General features: G+C 40.5%; 2 protein-coding genes across 2 annotated transcripts in view; both read left to right on the top strand.

Moving 5' to 3' along the window:
• Positions 1-4,639: 4,639 nt before the first annotated feature.
• mynn (myoneurin) lies at positions 4,640-13,343 on the top strand. The gene is made up of 10 exons (XM_087171305.1): positions 4,640-4,695; positions 5,291-5,360; positions 5,489-5,511; positions 6,348-6,622; positions 6,732-7,738; positions 8,577-8,736; positions 9,146-9,324; positions 9,464-9,556; positions 9,872-9,997; positions 10,492-13,343. Exons 4-10 carry the CDS (start codon positions 6,357-6,359, stop codon positions 10,905-10,907), a joined length of 2,247 nt encoding a protein of 748 aa, XP_087027431.1. The 5' UTR covers positions 4,640-4,695; positions 5,291-5,360; positions 5,489-5,511; positions 6,348-6,356; the 3' UTR covers positions 10,908-13,343.
• A 560-nt stretch (positions 13,344-13,903) lies between these two features.
• The window catches only part of lrrc34 (leucine rich repeat containing 34), a 4,017-nt gene continuing 1,203 nt past the window's right edge, over positions 13,904-16,717 (top strand). The window contains exons 1-8 of the mRNA XM_023396937.2: positions 13,904-14,001; positions 14,409-14,518; positions 14,599-14,663; positions 14,843-14,929; positions 15,167-15,295; positions 15,477-15,572; positions 15,702-15,856; positions 15,950-16,105. Coding sequence (XP_023252705.1) covers positions 13,907-14,001; positions 14,409-14,518; positions 14,599-14,663; positions 14,843-14,929; positions 15,167-15,295; positions 15,477-15,572; positions 15,702-15,856; positions 15,950-16,105 — 893 coding nt within the window. The 5' untranslated portion in view covers positions 13,904-13,906. The remainder of the gene's footprint in view (positions 14,002-14,408; positions 14,519-14,598; positions 14,664-14,842; positions 14,930-15,166; positions 15,296-15,476; positions 15,573-15,701; positions 15,857-15,949; positions 16,106-16,717) is intronic.

The following is a 16,717-nucleotide window of genomic DNA, read 5'->3' as shown; positions in this document are numbered from 1 at the left end:
CTTTCCCGCTCAGACACTGAAACAGAGGAAGAACAGACCTGTGGCGTGTGAACAGACGGATCATCAGCTCCATGATTATTGGAGCAGCTGCTAATATCTCTGTCACTTTAATCTGGTTCTGTGGTTCATGCATTTGCATATTCAGCTTTTCTCCGAGCTGCAGAAACTGATGACGCGCTCGTAACGAAATGATGCAAAACCCCTGTGACTGCTGGTGAGAGTCACTTCCACAGTAAAATGAACTAAGTTCTGCACGAATACATCAGTCTGAGGTGTTTGGAATATTTTCATTTTATCTTGAATTTATTTCAAGAGCAAAATCCAAATCGCAGAAGCTGTTATAATTATAATTTCAATTATTAATAATTATTAATTATCATAACTTCTCCAGGGCTACATACAGTAAACATAAACACAATCTGTACACATCAATAAAAGCAGAATGAGTCCTCAGTACTATTGCACAGATATTATGGCACATGATCAGGTCAGTGTTGTCTTTATCAGCCTGATGTTCAGCGGTCCAGTTCTCCGATGGCACTTGGATAAAAACCCGTCAGGAATCTGAAAGTGCGAGTTCTTGAGGAGCCGTGTCTCCCCGCGGAGGGCAGCGGGGTGAAAAGGCGGTGACCCTGGGTGAGATGAGTCTCGGATGATGAGACAGCAGGTTCTGTAAATGTCCTCTGGTGAGGGATAAATGAAGCAATGAGGAAAATCATGTTCTCCAGACGTAAGGGAACATGGATGTGTCAGAAGAAATGCAATGGTTTTTCATAGATTTATTTTAATTTACAGAATAAATACCAACATGCTGCCAAACTTTGTTCTGAAATATTACTAACACAGATTCATTACATCAAAACTTCACAACATATAATCTGTGCTGCATCATAAAGTCTCATTGTTTGTTTCTCCTGTATTCACGTGGTCAAGTGTCATTTTAAACCACAGACAAGTGCAGCCTGTCGTTACCATTAAAGCTGCATTAAGTTCAGAAAATAATGGATATTTTCAGATGTTTTCAGTTCTGATTGTTGTTAGTGTCACTACACTGTGCTTTTATTTTGGTGATGTAAAATTGCAACTTCCTCTCTAATTAAACTGCATCTTTTTTTTTCTTTTTTTAAATGTTTTTGTTGTTTTTTTCAAGAGAAATTAACAGTTCAACATAAAGAGACTGTGCACGAAACACATATACAAAAATAGAAAGATAAACAGACAATTACATATTGCAGTTGCATAAAATGAAAAAGATTAGTACATTATGATGAGCTATGTGGCAAACGTGTACATGATGTGAAGTGGTAGAAGTCCATTAAAAAACAAGGGGAATTAAAGCTTATTTTTAATGTGGTCCATGAATGTCTTCCAAATTTTTTCAAAGTTATCTGAGGATCCACATACTGTGTAAGTTTAAGAAGCTGTAAGATTTCCCTCAGGATCAGTTTCCGCGACAGCAAAGTGATGAATTTTGTAATTTTCAGATTGTTTCCAGTAAGATTTTTATTGTTTTCTCTCACCACCCCAAAAATGGCTATTACAGGATCTGGCTGTATCAGCATTTTGAAAACTTCTGGTAGTGTGTTGAAAATCGAGCTCCAATAGGTGTGTAAGGAAGGACAAAGCCAGAAAGAGTGTGCCAGAGAGTCTGGTGACTTCTCGAGAGGCTAACCTTGGGAAAGTGAAGGCGATGCAGTACCTTAAACTGGATGAGGCCATGTCGGCCACAGATTGAGGCTGTGCGCTCCCTCTTGGGCTCTTTTCCATTGCTCTGCTGTCAGGACCCCCAAATCACCCTCCCATGCAGACTTTATAAGTTCTAATGATAGGAGAGACCCCTTCATATTGATTACAGAATTACAGGTTTCACTCCTTTTGAGCTCATGAGAGGGCAACAATTCCCAGGACCAGGAGGAATACAGACGGATGTAAAAGATGTGTTGGGTTACAAACCCTACTTTGAACAACTAACGGCTTTCATTTCAGCTTTTTCCACTCAGGAAACTCACAATATTACGTCCCACTGGATCAACTATAAGTGAGTAAGTGCATAAAATAACTGAAAAGAAAGGGGACCTACGTCTGCTCCATGTGGAACACCGCCGCCCCAACTGCATCTTTTTAAACTGTGATTGCAGACAAACTGTATAAGAGTTTATACCATTCGTCAGCCATATTAATTAAAATAAAAGCACTTAGTCTTATTGGGTTATTGGCAAACTTGACGTGTTTACTTACAGATTTCCATAATTTTACACTTTTATAACAGAAAACAGATTAATATTATAATATTAATAACAGATTATTATTCTGTCTTGCTACCATCCTTTAAACTGACCTTTGAGTCACATTTCTCAGATGTTAGTAACAGTTTCCCCCCAATAATGTGCAAGTACACAGGTCATGGTAAAGGTGGTACAGGTGTGTGTGCACCTGCAAGATTCCTGCAGATCCTGCAGAGTTTTGTATTGTGTGTTATCCTGTCTGTCTAGTGCGTTATCAGCTAGATTTCCAATTCTTTAGAAATAATCAATAGTTTATCCCTAAATACTTGTGACATGTATGTGGTTGAGACAAAATCAATATTTCTGAGCCCATGACATACAGGCTTTTTATTTATTTATTTTTTTTAACTTTATTTTTTTGAAGTCATTTTTCAATACACTTATAGAGAAGGAAAGGAGAAGAACAAGAAAGGGAACAAGACAGAAAAGGCACAGATGGAAAAATATAGCTACGCATATGTGTTATTACACAGGGAGAGAGGAATCATAACGACAATGTGTACATTTCAAGAGGTAGGTCCAGGGTTTAGAGACATTTCAGTCATATTTGATCCATTTGTCCATAGTCTATCCTTCATATGAAAACAGGGCAGAGACATTCTCACATCAGTGGCCAACAACACCGAGAGAGCACATCAAGTAGGACAGTAGGGGGCATTGTACTCAGGCAAAAAAGAGAGAAAAAAAAAAAAAAAAGGGGGGGGGGGGGGGTGAAATAGAGCACATTAGTGGTTGTTATTAACTGGCTCCTGTTGTGGGTGTCACTTATTCAAGATGAGCCGTCCATTTCCTCCAGAACATAGTGAATTTGTCCATGCACAAGTTCAAGGAAAAAGTCAGTTTTTCCATGTCATATATTTCTTTCACAATTGCTACATACAGGCTTTTTAATTAAATCTGATTGTTGGGTCCCTCTGAGGCTGAATGCTCGAGCCCATTCAGACGATAAAAGCCTCAGTTCCTGCCAATAATAAACGCGGCTGCAGGATGTTGTTGTGCTGCTGCTCTCTTCTGTACCAGAGGGAGGGCAGTGCACAAGATTTACTGACTGAAGTCATGAGATAATAAAATTCCCTGGATGGTAGTTTGCTCCTGCAAAACACCAAAATGATGCTTCTGGTGCAGATTAATGAAACTCATTTGAAAAGAGAAGGGCTCTTTAGCTGACATGTTGAAAGTTTTAATGATTTATCAGTGCAATATTCAGGTCACTTATCTCCCCATTAAAATGCACCTGCAGAGACTAAAATCCCTCTGGCTGTTCCAGGATGGAGGAAGAGTTTACTGTAAAATGCTGTGTGGTGACCATAAATCAGATTAATCCAGTAGCAACAGGAAAAAAAAACACCTGACAGAGTTTTCTCAGCCTCAGCACATGAATGTGAGCAGTAAAAAAAAACACAAAACCTTTACACCAGGTTAAAAGGTATTTTCCTCATGTGTCACAGTTGTGTGTACATACTTCAACCACTGGAGGTCAGCAAAAACAAGTTTTCTGCTGATGTTCAGTTACTTTTTTAGATTTAATCAAAAATTGATTATTTATATGTGCTGCCAGATGGAGCCGTGGGCTGGACAGGCTCTTTACATTACATTTCTATGTAAACACACCCACAAATATCATGGTAAACAGTTGCATTTGCATTACTCAAACTAAAATCAAGAAATCAATAAAGATTTCTTTTTATGTTTATGTTTATGTTTTCTAGTAACTGTTAGATTATCTGAGAAGGGTGGGAACTGTTCAAGTGCAACAAAGTGTACAACAACATATAATATATAGTACATAAGAATATTAAGAGTGCAGTTATGTGAACTATCAGGGAGAAAGGCCACACAGATCATAAAAGATAAATAAATTTTAAACACGCAGGTGGTGTATGATTAAACACTTTCACTGTTTGTATTGTAAGCAATAATGTAGATGTAGTTTTTAATTTCATAAATTAAAGCAGGAAATAGCAGAAGTATTTATATTTATGAATATTTAATTTGGCCATAATTCTGATAATATGGATCAAGCACTATTTGTCCTTATCATTCCTTTTGTGGTCAAAGAACCAAACGACTCCTTTAAGTGAAAAACAGGATACATTCTGGATACTTTTTTTCCTAATAATTAATAATGAAGAATATATTTTAGGACTATTAATAAATCACAAGCGATATATATTGTGTTTAAATATATCAAGATAAAAACGAGAGTGTTTAAGTCTGTGGACTAATTCAAAGGAAATGTCTTATTTATGTCTGATGGTGAATTTTGAGATAGTAAACATTCCCCACTCCCGTCCGTTGTCCAGGCGGGGCGGTACTCATCTTGACCGTACAGAGTAACTTTGATGAAAGGCGGTCTCGCGAGAAGTAACGACGTCACGGGATAATGGCTGGAGATCGCGGATATTAGAAGGTACTTTACTGCTTTTATTTACTTTGCTCTGGATCAAATTAGTGCATTTATTTAAGCAAATAGGGATAATTAATGACGTGTTTGCACGACTCGTAACAGAAATAAGCGTGTCTGGCATTTTGTGCCAACTTACGTCGACACCGCCGGTACAAACCGACAAACCTTCGAAATAAGAGCTCAATGTTTTCCGCGCTTTTTACCACTATGAAAACAGTTAGCTTCAGCCGCACAAACTATCCTCTCTTGTTAGACACTGAATTACTGTAACCGCCTCTGTGATGGCTTGTACGGTACACAGAGTGTTCATAAATCTGTGCGAAGCGACCAACAACCACCAGAAGTCATTTTGACCTATCTACGACACTGCTGTTAGCATTAGCCGGAGCTGAAGGCCTGCTCAGGAAGCAGGCGGGAGCTTTTATTTTCCAAAACCGTTTCTTCATCTCACCTGTCAACGCTGCTTATTCAGAGAATTATATCTGTTGAAAAATGGTTATTTAGATGGGAAATGGTTATCTAGGCTGTTAACATGCCCCGTGGATTGTCTGTCTACACGTTCCCATACTCTCTTCTTCATTCTTAACTATGCCAACAGAGAAATCTACAATCTAAGAGGAGGTGAAGCTGTATCTCAACTTCTCAGCATCACTGATACACTACTGAAAGTAAGTTTTTTTTCAATTATTATTATTTTATTACATGGACTTAAAATTCCAACATTTTCCCCCTGAGCTTTGACGCCATTTTTCATAATATTTAAATTTAATTGAAATATTCTGTCTCTATTTTCTAGCTCTGACATTGGATTTGCGCCAGGTGAGTGAGTAATGTAAACAAACTGTTAGGCTTTATTTAATGTACAGGTGCTTTAAATGTTGTCAGTTTAATTCAAGGCCTGAACAGATATTAAATACTCACTTCAGGATTTCATTGATGGTTTTTAGTGTCAACCAAACCAACAATGAAATAAAACAAAAACAAGTATTGTTTGTGTATTCAAAGCAGGAACACAACAATTAATCAATTAGTCAATGGACAGAAAATTAATCTGCAATTATTTTAATGATCAATTTATCGTTTTAATAGTTTTTCAATTAAAATTTACACATATTTGCTTTTTAAATTTTCTTAAATTTGACAATTTGCTGTTTTTCTTCATCGTAACTGAATCTAAACAATATTTTATTGTTTTGGTTTGTTTGTTGAGTAACATTTGTCATCTGAATATATTATCTAAGCCTTTGGGAAATTATAACCAGTACCTTTTCTTTTTCTTTTTTTTTAATTTCTTGACAGTTTATACACAAACCAATTCATTGAGAAAATAATTAGCAGAATAATTAGTAATGACAAAATAGTTTTAGTATTTTCATGGGATTTGTTGACAATAGGCAAAATTAATAAAGCTTTCCTTTTTTTGAACAATGCAAGTGTGACGTGCAACGTTTAAAGATTAAATTATAATTCTCAGTACCTGCAGTTTGTGGCTCATGAGGCTGATTTCTCTCAGAATGAAAATATTCACTTTTAGTGTCTTACAGCGCCTCCCAGAGGACAACAGCTCATACAGAGAGAAAAGAAACTCGACGTTCTTCTTCATGTGAATTTAAACTGACATTAATGACACTGATGCGACTGTTTCTTGTTTTCAGGCAGCAGAGATGACTCATGTCACCAATCATGGGAAACTGCTGTTGCAGCGTTTGCATCAGCAGCGAGAGATGGACTTCTTGTGCGACATAACCATAATGGTGAGAGATGTGGAGTTCAGAGCTCACCGCAACATCCTGGCTGCCTTCAGCAAGTACTTCTCCTCCCAGGCTGAGAAAGTTCAAGATGTCACGACCTTGGACCCGGACAAAGTCAGCCGCTACGCCCTGGAGAAGCTACTGGAGTTTATTTACACTGGACAAATGAACCTCAGCAGGTAACACAGGTTTTCATACAGGGTGTGCTTTTGTTTTAAAGAGAATTCAGATTAAATTGCATTTTTTCAGGTGAATTACTGAATAAAATGTTTGTTTTCATGGTTTCAGCACCAGACAAGCAGCTGTGCGTCGAGCAGCTGTGTTCCTGGGAATGTCTGAGGCCACAAAGTATCTGGAGGAAATCCCCCACTGGTCCGAGCCCAGCGAAACCTCCCAGTCTGAGGTGGACAAAGAAACTGGTCTCTCTCCTCCCAGTCCAACCTCTCCCGGCAGCCCCACCTCCCCGGTCCCCCTGTCTATTGTCTCCATTGCCGGGGACTGGCATGATGAGGGGAAGGATGGTAAACAGCTGGAGGGTGAGACCAAAGATGTGGATGTGGGAGAGGGAGACAAGAGCGATGAAGAGTACACCCCAACAACACCAAAGAGCGCTGGACGTGGACAGGGCAGGAAGAGAGGAAGGCCCAAGAGCTTAAGTGGCGAGCAGGCGGAGCCCGGCAGCTCGGCTGATGGCACCCCCAAAACCCAGGGCTACAGGGGGAGGGGGAGAGGCAGAGGGAGGGGCAGGGGGAGAGGCAGAGGGAGAGGAAGAGGAAGAGGAGGTTTTAATAATGAAGATCTGTCTTTAGAAGATTCTGACACGAGTGTGAAGGACTTCGGGGACACCTCCGCAGACTGGAGCCCCTCGCAGGACGACGACTCTCCGGCCAAGAAGCCTCGACTGAGCAGCAGCGAGGGGCGGAGAGGACGAGGCCGGGGGAGGGGGAGAGGCAGGGGGAGAGGGAGAGGCAGAGGCAGGAGGAGGACCGGGGAGGAGGGAGTAGAGGAGGAGAGCGGCTCGGTGGGGGCTGATGATGAGGAGGAGGAGGAGGAAGAGGAGGATGACGAGGAGGATGAAGAAGAGGAGGAGGAGGGTGAGATTGGGGAACAGGATCCGTCGGAGATGGACGAGATGTCGCTGTCGTGCACCGAGTGCAACAAACTGTTTAAAGACGCGAGCAGCCTCCGGCGCCACGAGAAGATCCACAAGGGCCTGAAGCCGTTCGTCTGCATCTTCTGCTCCAAGACGTTCAGACAAGCCACACAGCTGAAGACACACCTGCGCATACACACAGGTGAGTCACAGGTAATACCTCAGCTATCAGGGATTTCATCAGTCAGCTAATTATTATTTTCATTACCAATTAATCTGTGTCACATTTATCAATGAATCATTTAATCTTTAATGAATCAGAAAATAGTCTCTGTTAGAGCTGAAACATTTCACACATTAAATAATCTGTTAATAGAACAAAAATAATTAGTGACTATTTTTTGATTGATTAATTGTCTCTGTCATTTTTCAAGCAGAAATAGTGAAAAATAATTCTCTGCTTTTCTCTGCCTCATATTTAATGTAACGTATTGTAAACTGAGTACTTTTACTACTGTTTGGCATTTCAGTGACTAAACGACTGATCGAATAAATAATCTGCAGATTGATCGATAATGAAAATCTTTAGTGTGCATCAGAGTTCGCCGAGCTGAAGGTGAAGTCTGTAAAACTTTTGTTCCAAAACACCTTTTTAAAAATGGTATAAAACACAGAAAAGCAGCAAATCCTCACCTCAGATTTCCTTATAAATAACGTGAACCGTTAAAACTGAAAATAAATGTTTTTGTCTTTTGACTAATTCAGGATTTTCTGCAGCATATTTTAGAGTTGGAACTCTGACTGGCTTGGAGTAAAAAGCGTTCATGTGAAGCAGCTGCACTAGTTTCATCAGTGGCTGTGATCAGGGTGGAGGTGGTTTAGTGATTTCCACCTCTGCTCAACAGTTTCTTTGTAATTCAACAGCTGACAAATTGTTCCAGCACATGAAGCGATGTCAGCAAAGAACTTCAGACAGTTCGTATCAGTGTGTTTTCTCTTCGTGGCTAATCTCTCCTTGTTGTGTCTCTTCCTCTCGGCAGGTGAGAAACCGTTCGGTTGCTCCGACTGTGACAAGTGTTTTGCTCAGAAGTGCCAGCTGGTCGCTCACCGCCGCATGTACCACGGCGAGGAGAAGCCTTACACCTGCCAGCGCTGCGGCTTCAAGTTCGCCACGTCGTCCAATTACAAAATACACATCAGGTACAAGTGCTGCGTCAGTCAACAGACTTTAACAACATTTAATCCACATTTCTTCTCTGTATTATCACAAAGATATTAATAGAAACATCCATCGACCTCAGAGGGTTAAATAGTGACACCTTAAAGCTGCAACTTTTATTGATTAATGTGTCAATTATTTTTGATTTATTCAGTTTTACGATGATATGAAACAAAAAAAAATCCTCATGTTTAACAAGCTGATATTTGGAATTTTTACTGGATGAATGACTAAAATGAATAAGTGTCTGCTAACTCTGGACATAACTCAGCATCTCCTCCTGACTCCTGACATTTTATTTTTCATGTTAGTCGAGTTATGTTTGTTTCCGTAGACACAAACAAAGTCTCAGTGCGACTCCCTGACTTTGTGTTTGTTGGTTTTCTACAGACTGCACAGCGGGGAAAAGCCGTACGTCTGTGACATCTGTGGTCAGGCGTTCGCTCAGTCCAGCACCCTGACGTATCACAAACGACGACACACCGGAGAGAAACCGTACCAGTGTGACCTGTGCGGCATGTCGTTCTCCGTCTCGTCCTCCCTCATCGCACACGCAAGAAAACACACGGGTGAGACGCTTTTACCTTCTTTATCAACCCGGGGAAAGAGTGAAGGAGGAATTACACAAGGTGTTTAATTATATTAAAGTATTAAAGTTTAAATATATTGTTTTACACGTGTGTGATATGAATGTGTTTCTGTTTTTAGGTGAGACTCCGTACAAATGTTCTCAGCCAAAATGTGACGCACGTTTTGTGACGTCTTCTGAACTGAAGAAACACATGAGACGACTTCACCCAGGTGAGTTTCCACTTTTCTTTATAGAACAACGTTTCATACAAATGATATTCACAACTAAGATTAAGACGCACGCCTAGGGTCATTTCTTATTTTCCTAATTTGACACTCACCATCTCAGGAAGAAGAGTAGAGATGTTGTGAGTCACTGATTGAGGGAAGTTGCAGGTAAAAGAGGAAATTAAAGGCCTGGAGAAAAGTTTAAGATCAAGAGAAACAGACGTGATGTGAACTTTAACCCTGAGCTGCTCCTCGCGGTGATCAGACGGGACGACAGGAGGGTTTAATCCGTCTCGCACTGTGTTTGTGTTTGTGCAGAGGGGAACACCGGCGTGCAGTGCCTGCTGTGTGGAAACAGATTCGCCAGCGTGAAGAACATGATCAAACACCAGGAGAAGGCTCACGCCGATGAAGTGCGGCAACACAAGGAGAGAGCCAGAGCGGGTGGGTGTTTTTTAACAGGATGTTTTTATTTTATTATTTGAAATTGAAGCAATCATGTACACTGAGCATGTGCGAGCCGGTGTAAACAGGAAGTAGATTGTCTACTCTGCAGTTGATTAGTCGCAAAAAATACAATGAACGAGGAGCAGTAAAGACACAGCTGCAGTGTTAAAACAGAGAATGTAAGTGAACAACAGCTGCAAAGACAACAAGGTCAGTAACACTGTCATTCATTATCATGTTGTATTCACCACTGGTAGTCCAGGCTGATCAGAGCCAATCAGGAGAGACCGTGGGTGTGATGTCATCGTTTACAAAGGTCTCAGTCTCAGGAAATTGATGAGTGTTAAAATGAAAAGTAGTCGTGTGAGTCTCCCATAAAGATCACGACGCAGATTCAGGTTCAGTTTCTGACTTTGTGTGTGTGTGTGTCTGTGTGTCTGTGTGTGTGTGTGTGTGTGTGTGTGTGTGTGTGTGTGTGTGTGTGTGAGCAGTCGTCCTCCTGGCCTCCAGTCATCCTGTGGCCTTCGTCCAGAGCAAACTCTCCCAGGAAAACAAAGGTTTGGTGTCGATCCCCGAAGGCGAGCCAGCCAACCCGGAGCCCACCACCCCCGACCCCAAAGCCATAGCTCCGTCTGCAGACGCGGACGCCAGCTCCGCCGAGGCCGACGCTGACGCTACCACCACCGCCTCCATCATCGAGGGCTTCAAGTCGGAGCCCGCTCACCCGCCTATCACTGCCGCCGACCAGGTGACCTTCGACGCTGACCAGGAGCAGACCATCAACTCGGACACCCTCCACGCTCTGGTGGAGCAGCTGCGGCCGCCGCCCTCCCCGGCCCAGAGCCTGGAGCAGATCGTCATCATCAGGACAGTGGACACCGCCGAAAACAACCCTCCTCAGCAGTGAGGCCCGAGCCACGGCGGGGTCAAAGGTCACTGTGGTGGAACATTTCACTTGTTGACACACAAGCTGCAGTCAGCCTGTGGATCCAAGTCGAGGCTCAAATTCAGTCTTGTTTCCCTAAAAATAGACTTTAATGGACATGTGGTAAAATGTAAGTGAAGGATAAAACTGGTTTATTACAACTTGGGTTTTATTTTTATAGTTTTGTCCGTCATCTCTATCAGTAATAAAACGATTGGATGATTAAAGATGGCTGCTGAGATCTTTGAACTTGATAAACTCAGTAAAAAGAAGTCGGACAGATCAAGAAACACGAGCAGACGGTGAAATTATAATTCAAACTGTCCGTTAGAAACAAGTTCGACCTACTGAACTGAACTTTTCAGGTGCGCACGTTATCAGTTTGTCTGATCGTTGGTTGTTTTTCTCGTGTCATCAAAGTTGAGTGAAATGATTTTGCTGCTTCCAGATCTCAGCTGTTACTTTAAGTTACAATACTGTTGTAATTACTTGTAGAAATGAGGGAAGAAAAAACTTAAAAATAAGACCTGAGTTGTAAAACAAAAAAAAAACAAGAAAAGAAGAAGAAAACTAACATTTGTCTCCTGTTCTCTTGAGTCCGTCACTGACAAACGACTCGGCCACATTTTCACTAAGTGGAAATCGGAGTTAGAAATCCAACAGAGTGGATCCGTTATTGATGCCAGAAAAAGCCAGAAATCACCGCCACTGAACAGATAACCCTCTGTCGCCATAGCAACTTCAATTTAGTTCCTTGTGCCGCAGGTGTTTCCATAACTCTGAAACAGGTGGTGAGGAATTTACTGTACCGAGTGACATAAACAACACTAATGATTTTAGGGCTGCAATTAAACATTATTTTCATCATTTAATGTGCAGATTATTTTTCTCTGTGAAAATAATGATCCTTCCCGGACGTCTTCAGATGATTTGTTTTTTTCTGACCAACGTCCCAAAACCCAGAGATATTCAGTTTACTGTGACGCAAGACAGAGAAACGGAAAATCTTCACATTTTTTAGGGGCTGAAAAGAGCAAATCTTTTGGAATTTTTGCTTGAAAATTGACCTGAATAATGAATCTTGTCAAAATAGTTGGCGATTATTATTCTGACAATCAATCAATCCACTAATTGTTGCAGCTCTAGATGAGTTTGTGTTGTTTTGTCTCTAACAAAGCTTGATCTTTTGAAATTCGTTAATAAATCTTCATCAGAGATGCACAGATCCAGCGTTCTGCTGCCAACACTGACCCGTACAGTAACGTGACTAATCCACATTAGTTTCAAGTTTTTTATTCACGTCATAAAATCTCCTGTTTCGGGTCTTAGTTACATCACTCATAGTGAGTCAATTCAGTTTTGTGTTGCCGTAGAAATCCTGCAACTTAAATGACAGCAGTTAGTTTGTCATTTCAACAGCGGGAGGCATGTTGTCATATTTTCTATTTCACACAGAAAAGAATCACTTTAATTAGAGGTTAACAGATTTTAAAGAGCATCGAGTTCAGGTGTCAGGATCAGAGGAGGACAGAGTCTGATCGCTGCGTCCCTGATCCTCACACCGGTTCAGAAGAGGAGGAAAAGCCTCCTGGGTTTAGTTTATGGGAACTTTTAGTCAAAACTGTCTGTGAAAAAGTGAAAATGTTCTACCAGGTCTGAATATCACTCCTCATTTAGAGCCGTGTCTCATTTCATCACTTAGAGTAACGCGTCATGAAGCGTCAGTGACGTCGCCAGGAAACCTCTCTGCTCTACTTTTTCTTCCACTGTGGCTGATGAGTTTAGTTGAACTTTATTTAAATTTTACTACTTTACCAAAAAAAACCTGTCAGACTAACAACATGTTCTCGGACAGTGACGTGTGGCTGGAGTTACTTTTCTGTTACAGCTCAGTAACAGATGAGTAACTAACAGAAAAACAAGGTCCTCAGACCTAAATGTTGACAGAATAAATGTGTAATGAGACAGCCAATACGACTCTTCCATTGTTTTAATAGATATGTATGTAGTTAGCAGGAGCCTAGTTAACGCTCTGAGATATGATTTTATTTATCATAAATGTTTCACCTGTAAGTGTTTGACATGTGATGGTGGCTTTATCATTGTGAACAGCCCTGTTGATGCAAACCAAGGTTTCTGTTTCAGTGTAATATAGTTAGTGTTTTTTTTATTTTTTTTAAAGCAGCTGTTTCAGGTCTTAGCAGAAATGTTTGTGCTTCAAGTTTGAAAACTGCTTCATATACAGTGTTTCTATCAACTTGAAAGTAGCTGTTTGTTTCATGTTTTCTTTTTTCTTTCTTTGTTTTGGATAAAATGTCTGCATTACGTGTACAGAAATGTGAATTACATACACAGCTTCACTACTGTATAAAAACTGTACAACAGAACAGGAAAATAAAATAAAAGACAAAAAGGGAAGATCAGGTGTGTGGCACATTTATCAAACAAACACCTCATATTCAATAAAAGATTTTGCTTTATATGTATGTTTAAAAGAAGATATTCCAGGAGTATCCACATGTGAAAGAAACGGAAAGTAAAATCAAATAAAAACAAGCCAAACCAGGAATTTACAACATAAAAAAAGAAGATAAAGTTTAATGGTAATCAATACAAATTAAAAAATATGTCAAGGTGGAGGAGGATTTTCTACAATCAAGCAACCCAAAAGCTGCTCTTATTAATTAATAAGATTGGTTAATTAAGCCATTAATGGTTTATAAAGCATTATTAAATTATTTATTAATCATTAATAAAATCATTAATTTCACCGTCATTTGGTATCTGAGAGAAGAGGAATCAAATGTACATTTTTTAAAATAAATTTTAACCATTAAAACATAAAAAAGAGACATTATGTTAACGCTTGCTACAGAAAAAATTGTTTACTACTGTTTTAAAAAATTGCTTTTGTCTTTTGTCCCTTGCGAGACGCCGTCCCCCCTTGTTGCCGTAGCAACTCATACGTTACAATAATAAAGATGGCTCGCGAGTTTTACGAATCTCTCTGCGCAGAGCAAAAGATAAAAATAAATCCACTTATTGTAGAAGTTTTAGAGAAGACGACGCTGACGGAGTGAGTAGTTATCTGTACATTAAAATAACTAAATATGAAGATTAGGTATTTATACGTTGTTTATTAAATAAGTAAAACTCCTGAATTCCCGAGTCTTACGAGTGAAAGTGAAGAAAAATGTAGGCTAGTCGAGTATGAGGGCTTTTTCCAAATTTAGCATTTTCTAATTCGTTTCTTTAAAAGTATTTCTTTCCCAGAAAACACCGGACTAAATTATTACAATTAAAGTATTTAATTAATCAAAATTATTCTTATGCACTTACAAGAACTTGTGCCAAGTAAATTAAAGTAGAAAATGTTTGATTAACAACTTATTGTATTTCATTTAAATCTGGGACAGTAGGCGTGTAAAACTAGACAGGTTTTTACAAATGTAAATCAGTTAAATTCTGTTTCGTGTTTGGCAGGAATTTCACCTTGAAACTGGCAGGAAACAACCGACTGAGACGCGTTCAAAGACTCAACGATGAAGACGTTTTCATTGTCTGTAAATGTCTGAAAAACAAGTGTGTGACAGGTGAGCAGTCCTGGTTCAGGTGAACACCTTAACTAGGATATTTAAACTATTTTAAAACTTTGTTCTTTGTATATGGACAGGTCTTGATGTGAGGTACAATAACATCACAGATGAAGGGGTTGGACACCTGGCCGGCCTCTTACAGGTAGATCATGGGGGATATTTAATTGATTTTAAATAAGTAACAGCTCATAGTCTCATTTTACTTTTCATGCACAGTCCATGGATGTTAAAGATTAAAAACAAACAAAAGGAGGAAAATATTTTCATGTTATTCATGTTGCAGTTGTAGTTTATGTTAAACTGTGTGTTTTCACTGAGCAGGAGGAGAACTCAGCTCTGCGCTGTTTGGACCTGAAGTTCAACAACATCCTGACAGACGGAGCTGAAATCCTCAGCAAGAGCCTGCAGGTTCATTTCTATCTGTCATACATGCACATGCTAACGTAAACTTACACTTACTTATTTTTATATATTTCTTATTGTCAGGAAATACCATGAATACCAGACATAGTTTCTATCAGACAAACAAGGGGATTTTATCATTTAAATTTATTGGGAACTATTTTGAATGGTGGATTAAGACCCTTAAGATTTTAAATGTCTAATGTCTGAAGGGTAATGATTTTTCTCTCTCTCTCTCTGCAGTGTAGCCGCACCTTGCTCTCCCTCAGGCTGTCAGGTAATAAGATCGGGAACAGGGGAGCCATGCACCTGGCCAGCATGCTGCAGGTGAACAACAGCCTGCAGGAGCTGGAGCTGGCTGACTGCGACCTGGTAAACACACATAGCACTGTTGGCCACTGATGATGGTTTTAATGTCACCTCACTGTCTGTTTTTTTTTACTTTGTGAAGCAGCAGAGTGTTTAGATTATTCTATAACCAAACAAGTAGAAGGTTAGATTGTCACAGTCCAATCAGAAGCTGGTTTGTCTGACCTTTCCTCTGTCCCTGAAGGCCACTCAGAGTGTGATCGCGTTCACCATCGTGTTGAAAAGCAACAAGAGTCTTCGCTCTGTTGATATCAGCCGGCCGCTGCTCTTCAGCCACCAGGTACAGACACACAGAGCATCACACTGATGTATTAGTTCTGAGTGTCTCTGTCCTTCATATTTGATTTATAATACAAGGTCAGTATCAGCTGACAGATGTACGACTGTAACCTGAGCCTCTGTCTCTCAGGAGGAGTGGGCGGTGCACTGCTCTGAGATGCTGGCTGTGAACAGCAGCCTGGTGGAGCTGCACCTGGGGAAGATGGGGATGACCGACACCGGGATGGAGAGGCTGAGCGAAGGCCTGAGGCTCAACCACAGCCTGCGGTACCTGGACCTGCGCTGGTAGGAATGACATCATCAAACAAAATGCCGCGTGGTTCAAATTCATACTGTGGGTGCTGCTGAGGTACCTCACCTCGTCTTTGTTGTCTGTAGCAACCGTGTGACTCGTGACGGCGTGCACCATCTCGCCGAGGTGCTGAAGCAGAACCCGACCCTGGAGATCATAGATCTGTCGTCCAATCGGATTGAAGATGAGGGCGCTGCGTACCTGAGTGAAGCCATCACCTGGCCACGCTGCGCCCTGAAGGAGTGAGTCTGACACACTCAGGAAAACGTTAGAAGTTAAAGTGACGTTTCACCCTCGGACATTTAAACCTGTTTTATCTAAACATTTTATTTTTATTCAGTAAATGTTCTGGTGGTCGAGGGCAGTGGGTTCACAGCTTCTGACCCCTTTAAAATGAATCAGTGTTTCCTCGTGGGTCGTGGGTTATAGGCAGTGAGAAAGTATCTTTTTTTAATTTAGTTTGTTTCTGTGTCAATTTTCTCATCTGAATATTCAACAATGCTGATTTTATTTTATTTTATGTTGTTTTTCACTCATTGAAAGCTCTGGAAGTCCGGATCCCACAGCCCCGTGGTTGGCAGCCGGCTCGATCACTAGGAAAGCCAGGCTCCACAAAAATAAATTAAAATTAAAATTAGAATTAAAGAAAATCAAAAGTGAGTGAGTGAGTGAAATAAAAAATAAATAAAATAACCCTCTTGTGGCCCCTCAGAGTTATTTTGAGACCCCTTGGTGGGTCCCGGCCCCCAGATTAAGAACCATTGTTTTAAATGAATGACTCAGTCTGTCTTTGTCTGTCAGGTTGTCTGTCAACAGTAACAACATCAGGACGGAGGGTCTGCTGTCTTTGACTC

This window comes from Seriola lalandi, unplaced genomic scaffold (genome assembly GCF_002814215.2).
Source record: "Seriola lalandi dorsalis isolate HSWRI2012SDOR001 ecotype SW California unplaced genomic scaffold, Sedor1 jcf7180002054984, whole genome shotgun sequence".
Lineage (NCBI taxonomy): Eukaryota > Metazoa > Chordata > Actinopteri > Carangiformes > Carangidae > Seriola > Seriola lalandi.
Note: the sequence above shows the minus strand (reverse complement) of the source record. Positions and strands in the feature narration are given on the sequence as shown.